The sequence below is a fragment of the Colletotrichum paranaense genome, assembly GCF_030867605.1.
Source record: "Colletotrichum paranaense strain IMI 384185 chromosome Unknown Scaffold_3.1, whole genome shotgun sequence".
Classification (NCBI taxonomy): domain Eukaryota; kingdom Fungi; phylum Ascomycota; class Sordariomycetes; order Glomerellales; family Glomerellaceae; genus Colletotrichum; species Colletotrichum paranaense.
This window is the reverse complement of record NW_026848961.1, coordinates 1248831-1267486: the sequence shown is the minus strand read 5'-3', so window position 1 is coordinate 1267486 and position 18656 is coordinate 1248831. Positions and strand designations below refer to the sequence as shown.

The window sequence follows — 18656 nt, the reverse complement described above, 5'->3', positions numbered from 1 at the left end:
TCCTACGTCACCTTAGGCACTTTGAAGCAGAAACTAGAAGTTTGCCTTTATCTTTGAGTCTGCAATATCTGCAAAGCATTCCTCAAACATTTGGAGAAACTGGGCATGCGTTTGTAGCTCCGAGTCCGTTGACGAAAGCTTGAGGTCGGAGCTCTTATCTCTTATCGGAGCGTCCGGCTAAACCGTGGATTTTCCCCCTACCTGTACCCATTGGCATCAGAATTCCTGGATACCTTCACTACGTCTACCTCAACCTCCAGCTCCTGTCTTGTCCAGCTTTTGCGCAAGCTGCTGCATCAAATCAGCTCAGGATCTGAGCTTGTCAATTGCGGTCGTTACAGCTGTGAGTATTTCCCGCCCCAACTATAACTCTTTGTGTGCGCGAACAGCTTTGAGCGAGCGGACCCCTCCCGAGGCTGCGGTCGCCTTAAAAAGGGCGCGTCTGCCTTGTCGCACCATTTCTCCCTTCTCTCTTCTAGCATCGATAGCTAATAGCCTATCCTATCCAGAGCCGTCACAAAATCAACAACGACTGCCCAATCTTATAGCCATGGCGGACGTCAAGCCCGAGGATACCCCTGTGGAGGACCACAACGTCGAGAACAACAGCGTCGGCGAGGAAGATGGCCACGATGAGGTGCGCAAAGAGCCTTGATTCATCACTGGCTTTCGCAGATAAGAGGAGGTTAAACTGACAGAAGACCGTAGGAGGAGATCTCTGCGATGAAGAGGCGGGTAGCCGAGATGGAAGAGGAGGCCGCCAAGTTGCGCGAAATGCAAGCCAGCCTCGACCAACAGAGCCGGGAACTTTCAGAGAACAAGGAGGATATCGACAGCCGCAGTATCTTTGTCGGCAACGTCGACTACTCTGCCTCGCCCGAGGAGATTCAAGCTCACTTCCAGAGCTGTGGCTCTATCAACCGCGTCACCATTTTGTTGGACAAGTTCACTGGACAGCCCAAGGGGTACGTTACGGAAGCCCACCCGAGAAACGCGCCCGAAAAATGGCTCAGAGACTAACATGCGCTTTGCACTACAGATATGCCTACGTCGAGTTCACCGAGCCCAGCCTCGTTGCCCAGGCCCTGGTCCTCAACGAGAGCGTCTTCAAGGGCCGCAACCTCAAGGTCGTCCCCAAGCGCACCAATATCCCCGGCATGTCTCGCGGCCGCGGTCGTGGCGGCGGGAGAGGAGGTCGCGGCGGCTTTGGCGGCCGTGGCGGTTTCCCGCCTCGCGGTGGCTACCGTGGAGGCTACCGCGGCCGGGGCAGAGGAGGATACACCCCTTATTAGGCATTAGGCAGAGTGACGCCTCTCGAGGACTCGCTTATGTCTAGTAGCCCAAATGAGAGGGTGCGACGCGATTCATTGCTTCGATTGTAACATACAGGACGGTAGGGAAAGGAGAAAGATTCGATATGGCGTTCAGGGATTGGTCAGGCTTTTACATTCAGTCGACGAGTATTTCAATTTCGATGGATGAATCACCGCATCTCAGAGTACAATTTTGGACAAAGAGTAACACCCGTGGAATGACAGTTTGTAGATCGATGCGTGATTTGGTTATTACAGGCAGTGGTGGCCGAATGTGATGAACAGGAGTATGACGCCTACCAAGAGACTCATTGCGATCTGGGCCAGCAGATATCACATGCTGGGCCGGACTACGTGAAAAGGCACATATATCCACCGCAGTTAAATCGGAACCGGGTGTTAGGACGCTGTGATGTATCAGTGAGGAGAGAAATGACTCTGTGTAGATACATGGACTACGCTGCTGTAGAAGGAGAGACGTACGTTCCTGTTCTTCGACTTCTTTAGGTCGAAATTGCTCCAGGTTCTGGTTCTTGATTCGAGAAATCCTGACAATGTCTTTCCTTCATTAAGTCTGCAGAGCGCGTGGATTTATCATCGTACATCTGTGGGAAATCAAAAAAACGAAATCCTTTCTGAGATTATCACAGGTGCTGAGGAACGCCCCCCCCCCCCCAGAGAGCTCTTCGCATAACATTCAAGTGAACTACGAAATGTACATGTCTCTTTGAGTTTATCCTAGCATGTTCTGACCACTTAATATAGCTTCTGCTGGGAAAGGCCCGGAATGAGATGACACCTTTGCCAAGTACAGTCGCTCTACAATGTTTCTTTAAAACCCAAAGGCCGAGCAACCGGCATTCAATTGAACATGAACATGTGTAGGATCACGATATCCAAATTCTCCTGTATAGAAGGAGAAACCTATACGTCATGAATACCGACTGCCAAGTGACAAGTCATGTGAAAACCATGGAGCCGGGACATCAACAAGACGAGACGGGCGGACAAGCCTAGTGGTGCCGTCCTTCCGCAGGTGACCCACGACGCCGCCCGACCCGGGCGCACAGTTGCCCGCCTCAGGACGGGCTCCTAAGCATCCATCCCTCCCTCCCGCGCGAGCTGACACACGGAAGTGGCTGTCCCCAGTGGGTTTCGAGGGGGCCTCAATCGAACATTGGGAATTAACCTGTCCATGAAAACGCACGCAAGACTGCCCTGAAAGAGGAAGGGCAAGAGGGTGTTCTTCCCGCACAAAAGATTGGTTGTGGGAATCAGCAGAAAGCGAAGCGCCTCTGCGGCACGTGCTTGCTGGACTCTGTCGGTTGCGATGCCGTGAGATCCCTTCCCTACCTCTCTCTCTCTCTCTCTCTGCCCAGTGTATTCCCCCATGGTCCCGCGGCAGCGATTGGATTGCAGGGTCCCCCCTCCCCTTGTTTTTGTCCTTTCCCAAAGGAAAGGAATTGGGACATAGGCGGGAGGTGATTGGATGGGAACTTTTGGGCAGACGACTGTGTTTGGGCTGGTCTCTTGTTTATTTATGGTATACCCTATGCCGCTTCTTGTTCACTGTGCTTTCGCGCCGAAGCAAAAAGAAGGGATGTGGATGGATGTGACGGTTGGACCGTCGGGAGGGATGAGGGGGGGAACGGACTGGACGTGCCGGGGCATCAACGAATATGCCCCCTCCAGCTTGAGGCAATCCTCGGAAAGCCAGCATTAGGGAAGATGGCGCTGATGAATTGAGCTATTATGCTTAAGAGGATCTTGAATGAGTAGGTTACTGTATGATGGAGAGACACAGGCAAGAAGCGAGAGATAGAGATAGAGAGACGGAAGACACAGAGAGGTGAGAAAGAGAGGGTGGCCGTAGCGCATGAGGTTCGGGGAGCCGGGGGTTGGTGGTGGATGGGACGAGCAACAATGCGCCGTTTCTGCTTTCTCGCGTCCCGGTAGGTTCGTGCTTCTAGCGAGAGACTCTCGAGAAAAGTTCCTTTCGAGAGCAGACAATGAGAAATACAGATTACGAATTCAAACATTCTCCTATCGGCGGGAAAACTTGAAGGCGAAGAAACAAGAGCAGAAACTTCTTGTTGATAATACTGATTTCAAATCGCCACGAGAGATTATGTAAAGAGTGGCATCTGCTCATACAATCGCTTGGTCAGGTTCTAGACTCTCTGTCTGCTGTGTCTGGCAGTGTCTACGGCCCGAACTGAGGGGCCTCCCAAGCCTTTCGGGCACCCCTTCCCTCCCTCCCTCAGTCCCAACTGTTAGCACGGCGGCGCGGGTCAGGGTACAGGTGAGGTCGGCAGGGATCCGTACCGAGCGGCAGGTTGTTAGGTCGTTCTCTCGACTCTCTCGAGCCCCCAGCTTGACGGGACTCGACTGGGTAAAGTACGGGGCAAGGGTGAAAAGACTTGGCCATGCCAGTCAGTCAGGGCACCGCAGCACCGCAGGTACAGGCAAAAGGCAGGTAGGGGGCGCGTGGGATTGGCAGCTTTCTGACGGCCATGGGCATCCGAAACACCATTGGGAACAGCGTTTAGAAGTTTAGGAAAAAGCTGGAGGCCCTGCCACTCGTTCTGGTTTGTTTTGATTTCCATTTCTTCTCTCTGCGCTGCCATTCGTTGTTCTTGGCGAGGCACTTGCAAGAGAGTTAAGGTGAGGTACTTGCTTCACATCCATATTCCAGTCCCGAACTGTAGCTCAAGCTGGATGCTGTATATACCTGGTAAGAAGACAGGATAGAAGAGTGGCAACATTAGACAATGTATGATATACGGACAGATGGAGAACGCAGTCACTATACCGACTATACATGTCTCTTGAAGGAGATAAAGCTGTTCGCCACTTCTAAATGCCATGGCAAAGCTGCTGTGGTAAGCAAGATAAGTCGAGAGATGGAGCACTTAACTAAGGTCTGTCCATCGTCAATCAGTCTGGGCTGAGACGTCATGTACACTTGTATCTCACATTCATCTGTCGTTTCATTTTGTCAGACAGCCCTCCGGTCAGAATCTGCTGACACATCTTCCCAAGAAAATGCCATGGCATCACCAAAGCCATGGGATGTCTACGAGTTATTAAAGCGCAATCGACTTCTTATGAGATGCAGTTGATCTTGGTGAGGTTCATGGGTGAAGAATACTTACACTTCTCTCAAGGTGCTCACCAGGAGTGAGTTGAGGTGGGTCTCGAATTGTGGACCCAACCCGACCACCGCCGAGAGGTTTTGCCCGCTTTCCGTGGTACCCCACAGTGACCTCTGGGCCCCGCCAAGTGCTAACAAGTGGGATTCGCCATCCGCACTTCCAGGTTCCTTGGCTCTCCATGTCGAACCGAGCTGGGAATCGCCCAGGACACTCACCTCATCCTATGCTCACCATCAGTATCTGACCTTACCAGCCACGCCAGCTTACCTTAAGGTACCTATTGACCTGCCTTACCTACGGATACAGTGGACATCACTGCCCTGCCACTACAGCTGCGTCGCTGTTACCGCTGCTGCAGGTGCCGTAATCACTGCTCCCGTCTGCCACCCTGCTGAGGTCATTAAGGGTGAAAGCTGATGGAAGCACAGGCTCATCGCACGCCGCACGCCGCATACTGGAGCACCTCTCAGAGTCAGAAAGCGCTGAACCTGACACTTCCTCCTACCCACCGCATACCTCACCTCCCGCATCACGCCTAACAACCTTCTTTCCTCTGCTGCGAACTTCCGACCGGAGACAAAATCCACTCGCACACACGTACTCCGTACCGTTTGACAAGCGCTCAGACGGGGGCGACTGGCTGACTTACCTTGCCAAAACACCAAATTCGCTCCATCCTGTCTCTTCCATCTTCAACCTTCAAACTCCCTCCCATCGAATCCCACCGGTCGACCTTTTGTCGCTCTCCGGAGATAGATTGATACAGAGACGGCCAATAAAGTCTACTGCATCGCTGGTTCGATTCGATCTCGCCAGTATCCTCACTGTTCCTCCGCTGTTTTCTTAGCCTCGCTCGGTCTTCCCGCCCGCCGCGTCACCTTATCATCCGCCGCACCCCCGAAGGGAACTCCAAGGCCCCCAAAAACCCAGCCCACTTGGCTCGTTGAAGCGGGGGGCTTTTCTGCACTGCACAGCACTGCACAGCCTCAGCTCTGCCTTTCGCCGTCGTCCTTGTCGTCGTCGTCGTCAACGCCAATCCGCACTACGCTACCTCTCACCAGCAAAAGCATCCTTTTGCTATATTCCGGTCCCGATTGTCGTCGACAATCCTTTCCGCCATATCGCCGCGACCGGTCACTTTCCAAACGTCATCCACGAAACGTCCGCCTAACCCCTCATCTGTTCCAAGAACGAACGACCTTGACCTGAGCACGCCAGATATTCTGGGAGTCGACACCGTTGTCGCTGGCTATCCCGCGACGAAATGAGTTCCTCCCGCAATGATGCCGGGCAGCCCAAGTAAGTAACGCATCTGGTCTCTTTCCATCAGTCCGTAGACGCTGCCATCTGGACGTCACCAACACTGAACAATCACGAGAGCTAACTCTGCTGTCTGTAGCCGCAAGCCCAACCTCCGAGTAACGAGTTCGTCGTCCCCAAGTTGATCCTCCGCGCAACGACCATCAATACTAACTTCAACGCAGTCATCGCCGCCGATGGCTTGTACAAGCGAGATGTCTTCCGTACGCCCTCACCCTCTTCCGTTTCGTTGGAACAAACCATTAACATGAAAAACAGGGTTTCCGGATCCCTTCGCCGTCATCACCGTCAACGGAGACCAGACCAAGACTACGAGTGCACAGAAACGAACTTTGAACCCATACTGGAACGAGAGCTTCGACCTGTATGTTGTAGTCCTCAAAATGTTCATCGCGGCCAAAACCTCCCTCTGACATCATTTAGCAACGTGAACGAAGACACCATTCTCGCGGTTCAGGTATTTGACCAGAAGAAGTTCAAGAAGAAGGACCAAGGTTTCCTTGGCGTAATCAACGTTAGGATTGGCGATGTGATTGAGCTGGCACCGGACGCCGATGGTAACACTCTTTTGCCGCATTCCTGCTTGCGTTGTCGCCAGACTTGACTGACGAATGCGGCGCCCCACAGATCAAATGCTCACGCGAGACCTCAAGAAATCGACCGATAACTTAGTTGTGCACGGCAAGCTGATCGTAAACCTGTCAACAAACCTCACCACACCCGCGCGGGCCGGGCAAGCATCATCAAGCCGTCCCTCACTCGTCCCGCCTGCCCAAGGGTCCAGCCTTTCGACGCTCTCGGCCCCGGCGGCTGACGCTAGACCAGGCTCGGCCATGGGTGTTCCGAATGGCGGCCCAGCTCCTGGTTCTCAAGTAAACCTGCCGCACCGACCTGCGAGCATGACTTCCACCGGTCCCCCTCCGGCCGCCAATGGTGGCCCGCCTCCGGCACGCAACTCTAGCACACTGAGCCCCTTCGAAGATGCGCAAGGGCGCTTGCCGGCCGGCTGGGAACGCCGAGAGGATAACCTTGGCCGCACATATTATGTTGATCACAACACCAGAACTACGAGCTGGAACAGACCGACCGTTGCGGGGGCTGTGGAACAGAGGAATGATCGTGAAGCCGCAACTCAAGTGGAGCGCCAGAGACACCAGAACCGAACCCTTCCCGAGGATCGAACCGGCGCGAGCTCCCCGACTTTGCAAGCTCAGCAAGCAGCCGCTCAAAGCGCAAACAACGCTACGATGATGCACACTGGAGCAACGAGTCCGGGCACTGGCGAGCTGCCGCCTGGTTGGGAACAGAGATGGACTCCAGAAGGTCGCCCGTACTTCGTGGACCACAACACTCGTACGACTACCTGGGTTGACCCCCGCCGCCAGCAGTACATCCGTATGTATGGAGGCCAGAATGCCCAGAACGGCACCATCCAGCAACAACCCGTCTCTCAATTGGGACCTTTGCCAAGTGGTTGGGAGATGCGTCTCACGAACACTGCTCGAGTGTATTTCGTGGACCACAACACAAAGACAACAACGTGGGACGACCCTCGTTTGCCGTCATCCCTGGATCAGAACGTACCGCAGTACAAGCGCGACTTCAGAAGGAAACTCATTTACTTCCGCTCGCAACCTGCGATGCGCATCCTTTCCGGACAGTGCCACATCAAGGTGCGGCGGTCTCATATCTTTGAGGACTCCTTTGCAGAAATCACTCGGCAGTCTGCTACTGATTTGAAGAAGCGTCTCATGATCAAATTCGATGGTGAGGATGGTTTGGATTATGGTGGTCTGTCCAGAGAATTCTTCTTCCTTCTCTCCCACGAGATGTTCAACCCGTTCTACTGCCTGTTCGAGTACTCCGCCCACGACAACTACACCCTTCAAATCAACCCCCACTCCGGTATCAACCCCGAGCATTTGAACTACTTCAAGTTCATTGGTCGTGTTGTTGGTCTGGCGATTTTCCACCGTCGTTTCCTCGATGCCTTCTTCATCGGAGCCCTGTACAAGATGATTCTGGGCAAGTCGGTCGTTCTAGCCGACATGGAAGGTGTGGATGCCGACTTCCATCGCTCTCTGCAGTGGATGCTTGACAACGACATTTCTGGAGGAATTCTGGAACAGACATTCTCCACTGAGGACGAGCGCTTCGGCGTTATGACCGTGGAGGACCTCATTCCCGGCGGTCGCGACATCGACGTCACGAACGAGAACAAGAAGGAGTACGTTGATCTCATGGTGAAGTGGAGAATCGAGAAGCGTATTGCGGAGCAATTCCAAGCCTTCAAGGATGGCTTCCACGAGCTCATCCCTCAGGACTTGGTCAACGTTTTCGATGAACGTGAGCTTGAGTTGCTCATTGGTGGTATTGCTGAGATTGATGTGGATGATTGGAAGAAGCACACCGATTACCGCGGATACACAGAGTCGGACGAGGTCATTCAGTTCTTCTGGCAGACGATTCGTTCATGGGATGGAGAGCAGAAGTCGCGTCTACTCCAATTCGCGACGGGTACATCGCGTATCCCGGTCAACGGTTTCAAGGATTTGCAAGGAAGTGACGGTCCCAGAAGATTTACAATCGAAAAGGCTGGAGAGATTAACAATCTTCCCAAGGCGCACACATGGTAAGATACTCTCACCCGCAGCATGCTGAAGTTCAACCGCTAACCTTGTTCTAGTTTCAACCGACTGGACCTGCCGCCATACAAGAGTCTGGAAATGCTCCAGCAGAAGCTTACAATTGCCGTTGAAGAGACTATGGGCTTCGGTCAAGAATAGATGCCTCATACGTCCGATGGGGCTCATGTCTTTGCGTATGCGTTTAAGCATGCGCAAAAAGGACGATGAAAGCACGAGCCTTCGCCACGTAGTGGCTGGATCTTCACCGCTGTATGTGAGGAGAGCATGCGCGAAGCACATTGCATCCAGTACACGTTGGGGTGGGCTCGGTTCGAAGCTACTGCTAGTATGATTTCACAGCATCAAATTCATTCGGATGTTCGGCGTGCGGTAGGGATACTTGGAATAAACCTCTGATTCTTCTTCTTCTTTCTATATGCGGTGGGGTAGTGGAAAGTGATGACGAGACGAAGCGACTCGAGTCGAAATGTGGCAAAGTACGAGCAGAGTTGTCGAAGGGGAAACTGTGTTGTACCAAAAAGCTCCTTGGGTGTGGCAAATTTGCATCGATAACCTTAGATGTCTGCGAAGTGAGTCCGCAGCAAGGAGGGACTTAATTTACCGCCTCGGGGAGGAGAGAAAGAGAGAGAGAGAGAGAGAGAGAGATGCTCGAACGACCAGGGCCTTCCGAGGGCAAGAGACAGGAAAGCTAAGCAAAGGGATGACGGGCGCATTTGATTATTCTCGGGCATCACAACTCCAGTGCGATATCCGCATCAGATATATAGTTTATATACATACATACGTCATCTGAGAGTGCCACTGCGCGTATCTGTGTCTCTCTTTTTCTGTCACGCTCTGGATTGATAAAGAGTGTCTACTTTGGCCTGAATATAGGTGTGGAAGAACAGACATGAGGCAACCTTCAGAAGAGAGCAAAAAGAAAGTATTGATGACGGCCAACGTCGCAGAGCCATGAAACTCGGTAACGCGATGGCTGTCGATGAGCCGAGTTTGCGTCCTATTCTTATCTGAATCTGAAGCCTCCCCTCTAGCATCAATACACACCAAGGTGGGATCATCTCACGACACGGGGCTGCGAAATTAGTTAAACATGGTTTTGAAATGATGGCAGAACTTGTAATCTACACGACAGCGATCGTTTGCGGATGAAACCCTCCGCATATGTACATTGCCACGCCCACGCACGCAACCGCATACAAAAGAAAACATGAAGCCCAAGTCTTGCCGTTATGAAAGAGCCCCGACGTGCCTGGTGTACCTCAATCTCTTCTTTCCGGGCCTCGGCATTTTCCTCCTCTACTGGACCGCCAATTGCCTCTCTTTTACTGAATGTGCGGTCCAACAAAAAAGTACCGCCCACCTTTGGCCACGCCGTCTCGATACTCTCTCCGACTCGTTTTCAATCCGTGATCCGTTCTCCGTCCTCTCGTTTTCCCCAACTCTCCAAAACGCAGAGAAGTTTTGCAACGAGGCAGCGGATCTACTTGCGGTACCACATGCGGGTGATCTTGGTGTTGCGCATCTTGCGCTGAAGCTGGAAGATGCCGTACATGAGGGCCTCGGAGGTCGGGGGGCAGCCGGGGACATAGACGTCGACGGGGACGACGCGGTCGCAGCCACGGACAACGGAGTACGAGTAGTGGTAGTAGCCGCCGCCGTTGGCGCAGGAGCCCATGGAGATGACCCAGCGGGGCTCGGGCATCTGGTCGTAGACTTGGCGCAGGGCGGGGGCCATCTTGTTGGTGAGGGTGCCGGCGACGATCATCACGTCGGACTGGCGGGGGGAGGCACGGAAAATGATTCCGAGACGATCCTGATCGTAGCGGGGGGTGGAGAGGTGCATCATCTCGACGGCGCAGCAGGCGAGACCGAAGGTCATGGGCCAGAGGGAGGACTGACGAGCCCAGTTCGTTATTACGTCGAGGGAGGTGCTGTGCGACGAATTGCTTGATTAGTGTCTATTGCCATTGGGAGAAGAGCTCCTCTTGATCGATATCGGGCGTGATTTTATGATGAGGAGGGACAGGGCGGACACAGGGGGCCGTACAGAGCATATTGCAAAACACCCTTGGTGCCCTCCTGGCTAACCAGGGGCACTTCCTTGCGCTCCTTCTTGATGAGGCCGGTCGAGTGCGCAGCGGCGGGGCTGGCGTCCTTTCGTGACGAGGAGGAGATTGAGGCGGCGGCGATTCTGAAGGGGGTGATGGACGCGGTGGGCTTCGCTATAGTGGCCAATTGAGGTCAGTCAAATGTTTCGGCTTTCTCTTTCCTCCCCATTGAGAAAAGAGCTCCAATTGAGACCGCGAGACACATCCATTGTCTCCTTGGAGATTGATGACAGGGTCTCGTGGGATATCGTCCGGGTAGCCGCGCAATTGGATAGCCCGCGAAGGGAGATTGGTGGTGTGGTGATTGCGGTCCCGGTTCCTCGGTAGACCGGAGACGACGACGACTCGGGGGAGAGCTTACCTCGCAGGGCCAATGAGGCCGCTGTCCTCGTGGAGGAAAGCATCTTGGTGATCCGAGTTGGTTCGATTCCTCTTCGGGAGAAACTGAGTTGGTGAGGAGTGGAGAGGGTTTATCGCGGGGAGGGGCGGCCGGCGGAGGACGACTTTCAAAGGCAGACGGTCGGGGGGGCTCTCTTTTCGGGAAAGATGGTTGACGTTGTCGACGAGCGTTGATGGTTTTCGCCTCTTTTCTCGCTAATTGCATTAGCGGCGTTTTGATTGGCTGGCCGGCTGCCGGGATGGTCCGGGTGTCTGGACGTGCCTTATGTAAGCGCGTGGGGGAGCACACATATGCCCGTCATCAAAGCGGAACATCTATCATGAGTACAGTCGTCTGGTGTACCAGGTAGTCTTTCACTACCGGAAGCAAATAATTAGGAGCGTTTGCCACATGACTACCCAATTCTAAGAATTTTTAGGTGGTTTTGCTGTGGTTTTGCTGTGGTGCAGTCGCGCAGAAATACATGCTCCCTTGGGCAGTACTAGGTTGGTAGTCAGCAGGTGAGGACTGCCCTCCATGATATCGAGTAGTTAGTTACCCTCTAAGTGTCATTGGTGAGAGTGGCTGTCGAGGACATGCAATTTTGAGCTGATATCATACATCTGATGGCTCTGCTCGACTAATTATCCTATCTCTCTGCCGTTTCCCTTCTCATTGGCTAGCAAAGGCTACAACACGTAGGAACGGACCAAGGCAGAGGTCGGCTCTGGGCACTATGATCAGAGCCATACAAACACAAGGGATTCACCCCACCGTTGTTCCCTTCCAAGACTAGCATCGTGTGTCGTGCTTCAGTGCCTTAGCTGTCCATGGTTAAATTATGTTTCGCCATCCACGTTGCGGACCAGACACTGTCAGCCAAGCAAAGAGTAAAGCGCAGGCAAAGTGAAATGGGGTAGAACTTCAAAAGCAGTATATTTCCTCAGGTCATCTCTCGTGACTTCCACAAGGGCAAAACACCCAGAGCAGTCTTAGCGCCCTCCCTCCCAGATCCAAGATGTAAGAATCTGTCGACATGCGTCTCGCCAAGAGGGAAACTCTGCCGCCCATCCACCAATACCCATAACCGCTAGAACTAAATCACACTATAACTGTAGAAAAAGGCAACAAGATTCCAATCCCACAAGAACAATAACCGGACAAGTCGCGCCCAGTCTCCTGAACGAAGGCCACCGCTCTAGCAAGAAATCTGCCGAACCAGTCCAAGGGGCCTGTGTTCTCCGGAAACCAGAGGCGATGTTGGCCATCGTCATGAGCATCTCACTCGCAAATTTGAAAAAGGTATCAGCCAAAAGAGCCACGTATGACGCCGATGGAACGCCCAGAACGCCGCCATTGAGTGACGAGAAAGAAAGAAGCAAAGCGCCTGATTTAGCGCAATGCGAGGGTTCAAACAGTACGATTGCGAAGCTTCCGTGTATTTCTTCCCCTCGTGCGCCGCGGACTGCTGGAAGGAGTCCCATGTGCTCGAGAAGCTCGAGAAAGTGTCGTGTTCCGAGCAGATGACTCCTATTTCTTCAGCACGGCGTCGTAGAGGCTAACAAGCCCGGTGATGGCAGCCCCAGTCAAGATGCCCTTCCACTCTCCATACAGAGCACCATTGATGCGGTCGATCGAGTTTTCGTTGATCCAGCCGCCAAAGTTGACCTTTTGGGCGTAAACAACGAACGAGATCAGAGCCTTGACGATGCTGAAGACCAAGGGGTCGACGTTGTACTCAACGGTCGACGACTTGCGGCCGCGAGGCTGGGGATGGCTCGCCGCGCTCAAATTGTAGAAGTACCCAAATAAGGAGGGAATAAGGACAGAAGTGAGGGTCCAAAGCGTGACAGGCGACCAGAAGGACGAGGTCACGAACAAGAACGCGTCAGGCACGTAAACGGGGTAGAAGTTAGTGCCCAGGGCCGGGATCGCGGGGATGGTGAAGGCGTAGCGGAGGGGCAAGACCTCTGCTCTCAAGTTCCACGCCTCGAACGCGGCCACGGTGAACAGCACCGACGTGACGGTTGACAGGGAGGAGCGCACAGCTTGGGTGCCCTCCTGGATGCCAGACTGGTCGTAGAGTTCCGTCGCGCGCTCGCGCAGAGCGACAGTGTGACGGTCGACGGCCTCAGCAACATCAGCGGGCGTCGCGGGCAGAGGAATGCGGCTCGCAAGAGAGAGGTTGCGGGCGGGAGTTCGCGTCGCCAGTGCGGTGGAGAAGGCAGGCTCCGGGCTTGAGGATTCGGCTCTTCTGTGACGCGTGTTAGTCGCGATTCAGGGATCTAGATGACCTCTGAGGCGCATCGCGTAGAGGAGTGGCAGGTATGGCTTACTCTGGCTCGGGCCCGGGCTGGAGCTCCTCGATGGCTCTCGTCGCCCTGCGGCGCGTGGACTTGACGAGATCGGTCAAGGGAGCCTCCCTCTTGACGGGTGAGCCGGCAGCCTTGGAGCGACTGGTGTAGTAGCCTGCAAGCTTGGGGTTTTGGGAGAACTGGATCGTGTTCTCGGCGAGGTATTCATCGAGGGTGACTTCCAAGTCGGCCTTTTTCTGATTCTCGTACCTGAAAGCCGCGCGTTATTAGCTTTTTTTGCGTGGTCTGAATAGCATCGTGGGCCTCTCTGCGACAGCTCGACGCGCTTCAATCAGCTTTGACGTCAGTCGCAACCGACGCGACAGCAGCGCACCCATAGCTCGAATCTGACTTGCAGAGCGACAAGAAAGCCGTCACAGCTGCAGAAAGTCGTCGCGTCCGTAGAAAAAAAGAGGAAAATGCTCACCCAGTAAGTCCGGTCAGCTCGGCAATCTCGACGAGGTCGCTCTTCCGCTGCCTCGCCAACCACGAGTTTGCGCCCGACATTGTTTAGTGATTGAAATGGGGTTAAAGTTAATCAAAAGGGGTATCAGATGAATCGCGCAGATTTGGCGACTCTAGGGAATCGATTGCAATTATGCCTTTGTAGAAGAATTGCAGTGAATGCAGGGCAGATTATCCTTTGATAGTGGTAGTGGAAAGTACTTTGAAAGGATGACGGTTTTGGAGGGGCAGTTGGATGGATACGGTGGTGATAACGGCAACGATAGCTGGGCTGAAGAGCTAGGTTGTAACTTGTAAGGGTCGTGTCGGGTCCTGCTGAGGTCGGGTGTGATTAACGTGTGGATTATGGGGGGGTTCGACGGGGTAAAATGGTCGAAGCGCTCGTTGTTTACCTTCCTCGGCCCCCTTGTTGTGGTCCTAAGGGAAGTGACGCAACGGGACTCCCATCGCTGTTAGGTGAATGCTACCATGAGTCGTGACTGCCTGCTCCAGCTGCCATCGCTACATACAGCAGGCAATCGAGGTGCGCCGATACTATCTGATCTGGGGAAAAGGGGGGGGGGGGGATGTGCCAGTGTGGACGTCCAGTAGACATTGCGACTGGTTTAGCGCGCTTTCCGCCCTCTGCCTCCTTTCCTGGGAGCGGCAAAAGCACAGAAGGTGGGCTCCCGTCGCAGAAGACACGGCGTGACGGAGGTGCTGACTGCTATTAAGGTGAGTGGACGGCTGTGGCCAATCAGACCCACCTGAGCTGTCCGCAAAAGGCAAGGCATGTAAACAAACGGTTTAGTCGCTGGCCTCTGCGCGCGACTGGCCGGTGATCTCCCGCTGATAAGAAAGACGCCAAATAAACGAAGGTCAAGCAAGCACCCTGTTCATCGATGATGTGAGGATACTCAAGAGAACACGTGGCTTCCTTTTCTCTCCCATTCCGCTGCCGTGCATTCGATATACCGAACGCGAAGATGCCAACACCTTGAAGCCCCTCGCGATCAACATGAGCTGCCGGGACAACCGCAACATCTCAGCCAATCAGTCACCTCATCACCATATTACACAAGATCAACTCGATGGCCTGCTGATGGGTTGAATTTCTCAGATTAATTGCCATCTTAGCCTCAATTTCATGCATATGTAATTCCTACCCATCTCTCCGCCTTGTCCCTTCCCGGGTATTCCCATATATCCATTCTAGAGCAACCACTATACAGCTTTGAAAATACAATTTCACTAGCCAGGCCTAGGCAAGCCAGCTACTGATTTCACCTACTCTAAGCAGAGTCAACAATATCGACAAACCTTTCCTGTCCTCTCGGCACAATCCGGATAGGCACAGTCATCCCCTGCGGTAACTTGAGCGTCAACATCGTCGACGCCTTCTTCACAGTCTCCCGGCACTTATCCTGCGCCTTCTTGTACAGCGTCCGCCTCTCCTCCGGACCCATGGCCTCCACCTCGGCATCCGAGGCCCACTCGTCCACCGCCAGCTCAAGACTGTGCCGCTGAAATACGACCGACAGGGCGGCAATAATTTCAACCTGTGCGATACGCCGCCCCAGACACGACCGCGGCCCGTCCGAGAAGGGTACGTAGGACCCCCGCACCGGCCGGAACATCTTCTCGCTCGTGTCCGAGCCCCTGTACCCGCCGTAGTCCTCCTCCGCCTCGCCGCCGGTCTTGGCATCTGCCGCCGTCTTCGAGCTGGCCCTGTACCACCGCTCCGGTGCGTAGTCATCCAGGTCGTGATCCGCCCCCGAAATCTTGCTCGGTTTCGACGGCCAATTACGCGGGTTCCGGTGCGCCGCCACGCCCACGATGGAGATATCTGCCCCCTTTGGCAACACGTACTTCTCTCCGTCCAGCGTAATGATGCCATCGCCTTCCGGGCTGACCTTCTTGGGGATCTCCACCACCGCCGGCGTCATCCGCAGCGTCTCGTTCATGCAGGCGCCCAGCATGGACGCCAACATCGGGTTGACCGTGTTCTCGTAGTTCCACGTGCTCGGATCGTTATCGCCAAAGATGCCGTCTATATCCTTCTGGAGCTGGCGTTGCACAGCCGGGTTGCAGGCAATCTCAATCAGACCAAAGTGCATCGCGTTCGCCGTCGTCTCGTGTCCGGCAACTAACATGATGAAGGCGTTGCCCGAGATTTCCGATCTGGACAGCTGAGGGATCTTGGACTCCTTTCCCTTTGATAGCGTTCCGTTTAAAGCCCCATTGGCATCCGCTCCGTCCCCGTATTTTGATCTCACAAGCTGGCCCATGAGGTCCATGCCGGCGTCGCCGTGGTCGCCGTTCTGCAGATCCTCAATCTTGTCCTGCATCAGCTCGTCGATGTATTGAACATAGTTGTCGTGCGAGTCAACGGCCTGTTTTGTGTACTTGAAAGGCAGCAGCTTCAAAATCTTGTGCGGTACCAGTAACAGAACCAAGATATGTTCCAGCATCTCGGCAATGGCATCGGCAAAGCTCATCGTGTGTCCCGGGGCCGCCTCGAGCGAGCTGTATTTTGTAAGCTTCGGGTCTGCTCCATCGGGCAGTGACTGTCCCGGCCAGAGCAGGCGCATTCCGAATCCCACGTAGCTGATAATGTTGAGAGCGAGCCGCATCGTATCGTGATCCAGCGTCTGAATTGTCTCCTTGCTCTTTTCCCCCGCTGGGCCTAGCCACTTGCGCGTCATGCTCTGCGCCTGCTTGATCGATTCGGCAAAGACGAGAGAGGCGTTCTTCTCGTTAAAGGTCGCGGATGTGACCTTGCGGTGCATGCGCCAGACCGCACCCTCGGTGGTCAGGACATTGTCGCCAAACTGCTTCAAGATGGCGTACGTCTCAACAAGCTTTGGGAACTTTTCGCGTTGCTGTGTGATCTGGTGGATGGCTTCGGCGCTGTCGGTCAGGACGAGGATCTGAAAGGCCGACACGATCATAAAGGTCTCGCCAATGCGTTCAAAAGGCTTGTGAAGTAGATTATAGGACCAATTCGGTATGAGGAGTCTATTTGCAAGGCATTGGGATCAGCAGGGGCGCCGCAATGGACGGAGCAGTCCAGTCAAGTAACTAACTCGAGCCAGTTTTCCCACCACGATTTCGGAAAACACTTGATGATGGGTATCCAGAACTTGTGGGTGAGCTGCCATAGTATTGAAAAGGGCGATGCGGCTTTCTCATGATCAGTTTCTCACACCAAAGAAACATTGTGGACACCTTGAACACGTACGGGTGACGATGTATGGCAAGCCAACTTTCTTTGCTTCTGCTATATTGCGTTGCAGGCCGGAGACGTAGGCATATACGCCATAGGCGACCACAGCTCCAACGAGCACAAAGACTGACGATACCATGTTGGTGCCAAATGCTCTGGGAGCTTGAATTGGCGAAATGTCACCTAGGGGCACACGGCAGCACGAGGATATCCCAAGTGAAGCCTGGTGATGACAATGGCTTATCGCCCGTTGGATACAATGAGGTCAATGGGAGGAGGGGTCCGAGACCAGTCGAAGCCCCGGGTTGGTTTGATAATCTCAAGACCTTGTATATCAAATCCGGGGGAGGAGTTTGATGCCTGTACAGCAATAATAGAAAGCTATAAGACGTAGTGAGTTAAGACAGTCCCTCGACGACAAGAAGAAAAAGAGAAGGAATGCAGAACAAAAAGGAAGAATTGTCACACATCTGCCATGGAAGAAACAAAAGAAGGACCGGAAACGTCGATGGGGTCGGGGGTCCCATCTGGGAAGCCCCAAGGTGCAGGTAGGGGTCGAAGCTCTGGTTTCGGGTCTTGCGTCTCCGAAACTAGCAAATGCCCCCCTAACCCCATTATGGCCCATCTCGTGGTTGAGTTGGAGTCTTGGAAAGGAGCTTGCTTAGCTTTTTTAGCTTAAAAAGAGACCCTTGCAATCTAGCCTTTTGTTCACACAATGCCATTTAGCAATTGGTGGCATGTGATTTGTTATGGTGAAAATACACATGGAGCTTTGGGGGAGCTGTTCAATGAGCATCTAGCTGCCTTGACCATGCCACGTCGAAACGTGATGATGAGGAGATGATAAAGAGCTTGTTTGCCTCTCTTGACACCCACTGAGGTCCGATATTACTCATCGAGTTTGCTCTCTGAACAAAACAAGGAGACGTCATCGCCAATGGGGATTGCTCATCGCAAAAGTCAAATGCAAGGTCTGCAGTTTGTTCATATAATACTGGTTGTATCCAACTCGCACTCATCCATGTCGTGACACACCACCCACCGGGCCAGGGAGCTGCAGCTGCAGCGAGACACAGGGGCCTGGGCTTGTTGGTTTCCAGCGGGGCGGGTCCAACTCCGCGCGGAAGGAGTCGTCCGTCTCCTTGTTTCCTCCTGCCGCAGGCCGCTATTGGTGGCGGCATCTCACCGCACCTAAACCCCCTGGCCGGCAGAGTTGTCTCCTGCAGGAACCGTGACAGCTGCATTCCAATGGGTAGGGGTGCCTGCCGACGGGGCAATCTGATATCGTACGTATTAGACAGTCAACAAGTTCGGACAACCTTTCAAGTCACAAACAAGAATTCAATGGTTTGAATACATTTACTCAAGGTCCGGAGGTTCTTCGGCCGGCGCTGGTTGTTTGATCAAGAGACATGGCGCCAGGAGGAAAGACTTGAAGGAGGGGCGCCGCTCAAGGGGCCAAGACATGCGCGGCGGGTGTCAGGTCGAGGCTTGTCTCGGCAGCGCCCGACGCGGGACCAGGGGTTCTTGTCCAACTCACAAGAATTCGAGAAGAAGCAATTATCAGAGGGGACCCTCGCGAGTTTTGTACACTTTTCACGTCAACCACGGTGCCTTACAACCGATCGTTCTCCCCGGCTTGTGACCGACGCAAACGATCCACCTACATAAGAATCGGACTTTCGAGGGAAATCACTCGACACAAG

At 53.9% G+C, this 18656-nt stretch overlaps 7 protein-coding genes across 7 annotated transcripts; 3 read left to right on the top strand and 4 right to left on the bottom strand.

Moving 5' to 3' along the window:
* Positions 1–550: 550 nt before the first annotated feature.
* Positions 551–1292, top strand: CPAR01_03971 (RNA recognition domain-containing protein; the record flags this gene model as incomplete). Its single annotated transcript, XM_060488255.1, has 3 exons — positions 551–637; positions 709–965; positions 1040–1292. 3 exons carry the CDS (start codon positions 551–553, stop codon positions 1290–1292), a joined length of 597 nt encoding a protein of 198 aa, XP_060352461.1.
* A 157-nt stretch (positions 1293–1449) lies between these two features.
* CPAR01_03970 (uncharacterized protein) lies at positions 1450–1596 on the bottom strand (the record flags this gene model as incomplete). The annotated part of the gene is made up of 1 exon (XM_060488254.1): positions 1450–1596. A coding segment is annotated over one exon (147 nt), but the record flags the coding sequence as incomplete, so codon positions are not given.
* Positions 1597–4480: 2884 nt separating this feature from the next.
* CPAR01_03969 (uncharacterized protein) lies at positions 4481–4885 on the top strand (the record flags this gene model as incomplete). The annotated part of the gene is made up of 1 exon (XM_060488253.1): positions 4481–4885. A coding segment is annotated over one exon (405 nt), but the record flags the coding sequence as incomplete, so codon positions are not given.
* Positions 4886–5732: 847 nt separating this feature from the next.
* CPAR01_03968 (HECT-domain-containing protein) lies at positions 5733–8574 on the top strand (the record flags this gene model as incomplete). The annotated part of the gene is made up of 7 exons (XM_060488252.1): positions 5733–5767; positions 5868–5893; positions 5953–5991; positions 6047–6152; positions 6212–6345; positions 6416–8420; positions 8475–8574. 7 exons carry the CDS (start codon positions 5733–5735, stop codon positions 8572–8574), a joined length of 2445 nt encoding a protein of 814 aa, XP_060352458.1.
* A 1345-nt stretch (positions 8575–9919) lies between these two features.
* CPAR01_03967 (NADH-quinone oxidoreductase) lies at positions 9920–10951 on the bottom strand (the record flags this gene model as incomplete). The annotated part of the gene is made up of 3 exons (XM_060488251.1): positions 9920–10370; positions 10487–10661; positions 10909–10951. The coding sequence occupies 3 exons, from the start codon at positions 10949–10951 to the stop codon at positions 9920–9922; spliced, it is 669 nt and encodes a 222-aa protein (XP_060352457.1).
* A 1505-nt stretch (positions 10952–12456) lies between these two features.
* On the bottom strand, positions 12457–13787 carry CPAR01_03966 (uncharacterized protein; the record flags this gene model as incomplete). The annotated part of the gene is made up of 3 exons (XM_060488250.1): positions 12457–13180; positions 13263–13490; positions 13708–13787. The coding sequence occupies 3 exons, from the start codon at positions 13785–13787 to the stop codon at positions 12457–12459; spliced, it is 1032 nt and encodes a 343-aa protein (XP_060352456.1).
* Positions 13788–15016: 1229 nt separating this feature from the next.
* Positions 15017–17089, bottom strand: CPAR01_03965 (cytochrome P450; the record flags this gene model as incomplete). The annotated part of the gene is made up of 3 exons (XM_060488249.1): positions 15017–16742; positions 16811–16907; positions 16966–17089. 3 exons carry the CDS (start codon positions 17087–17089, stop codon positions 15017–15019), a joined length of 1947 nt encoding a protein of 648 aa, XP_060352455.1.
* Positions 17090–18656: the final 1567 nt, after the last annotated feature.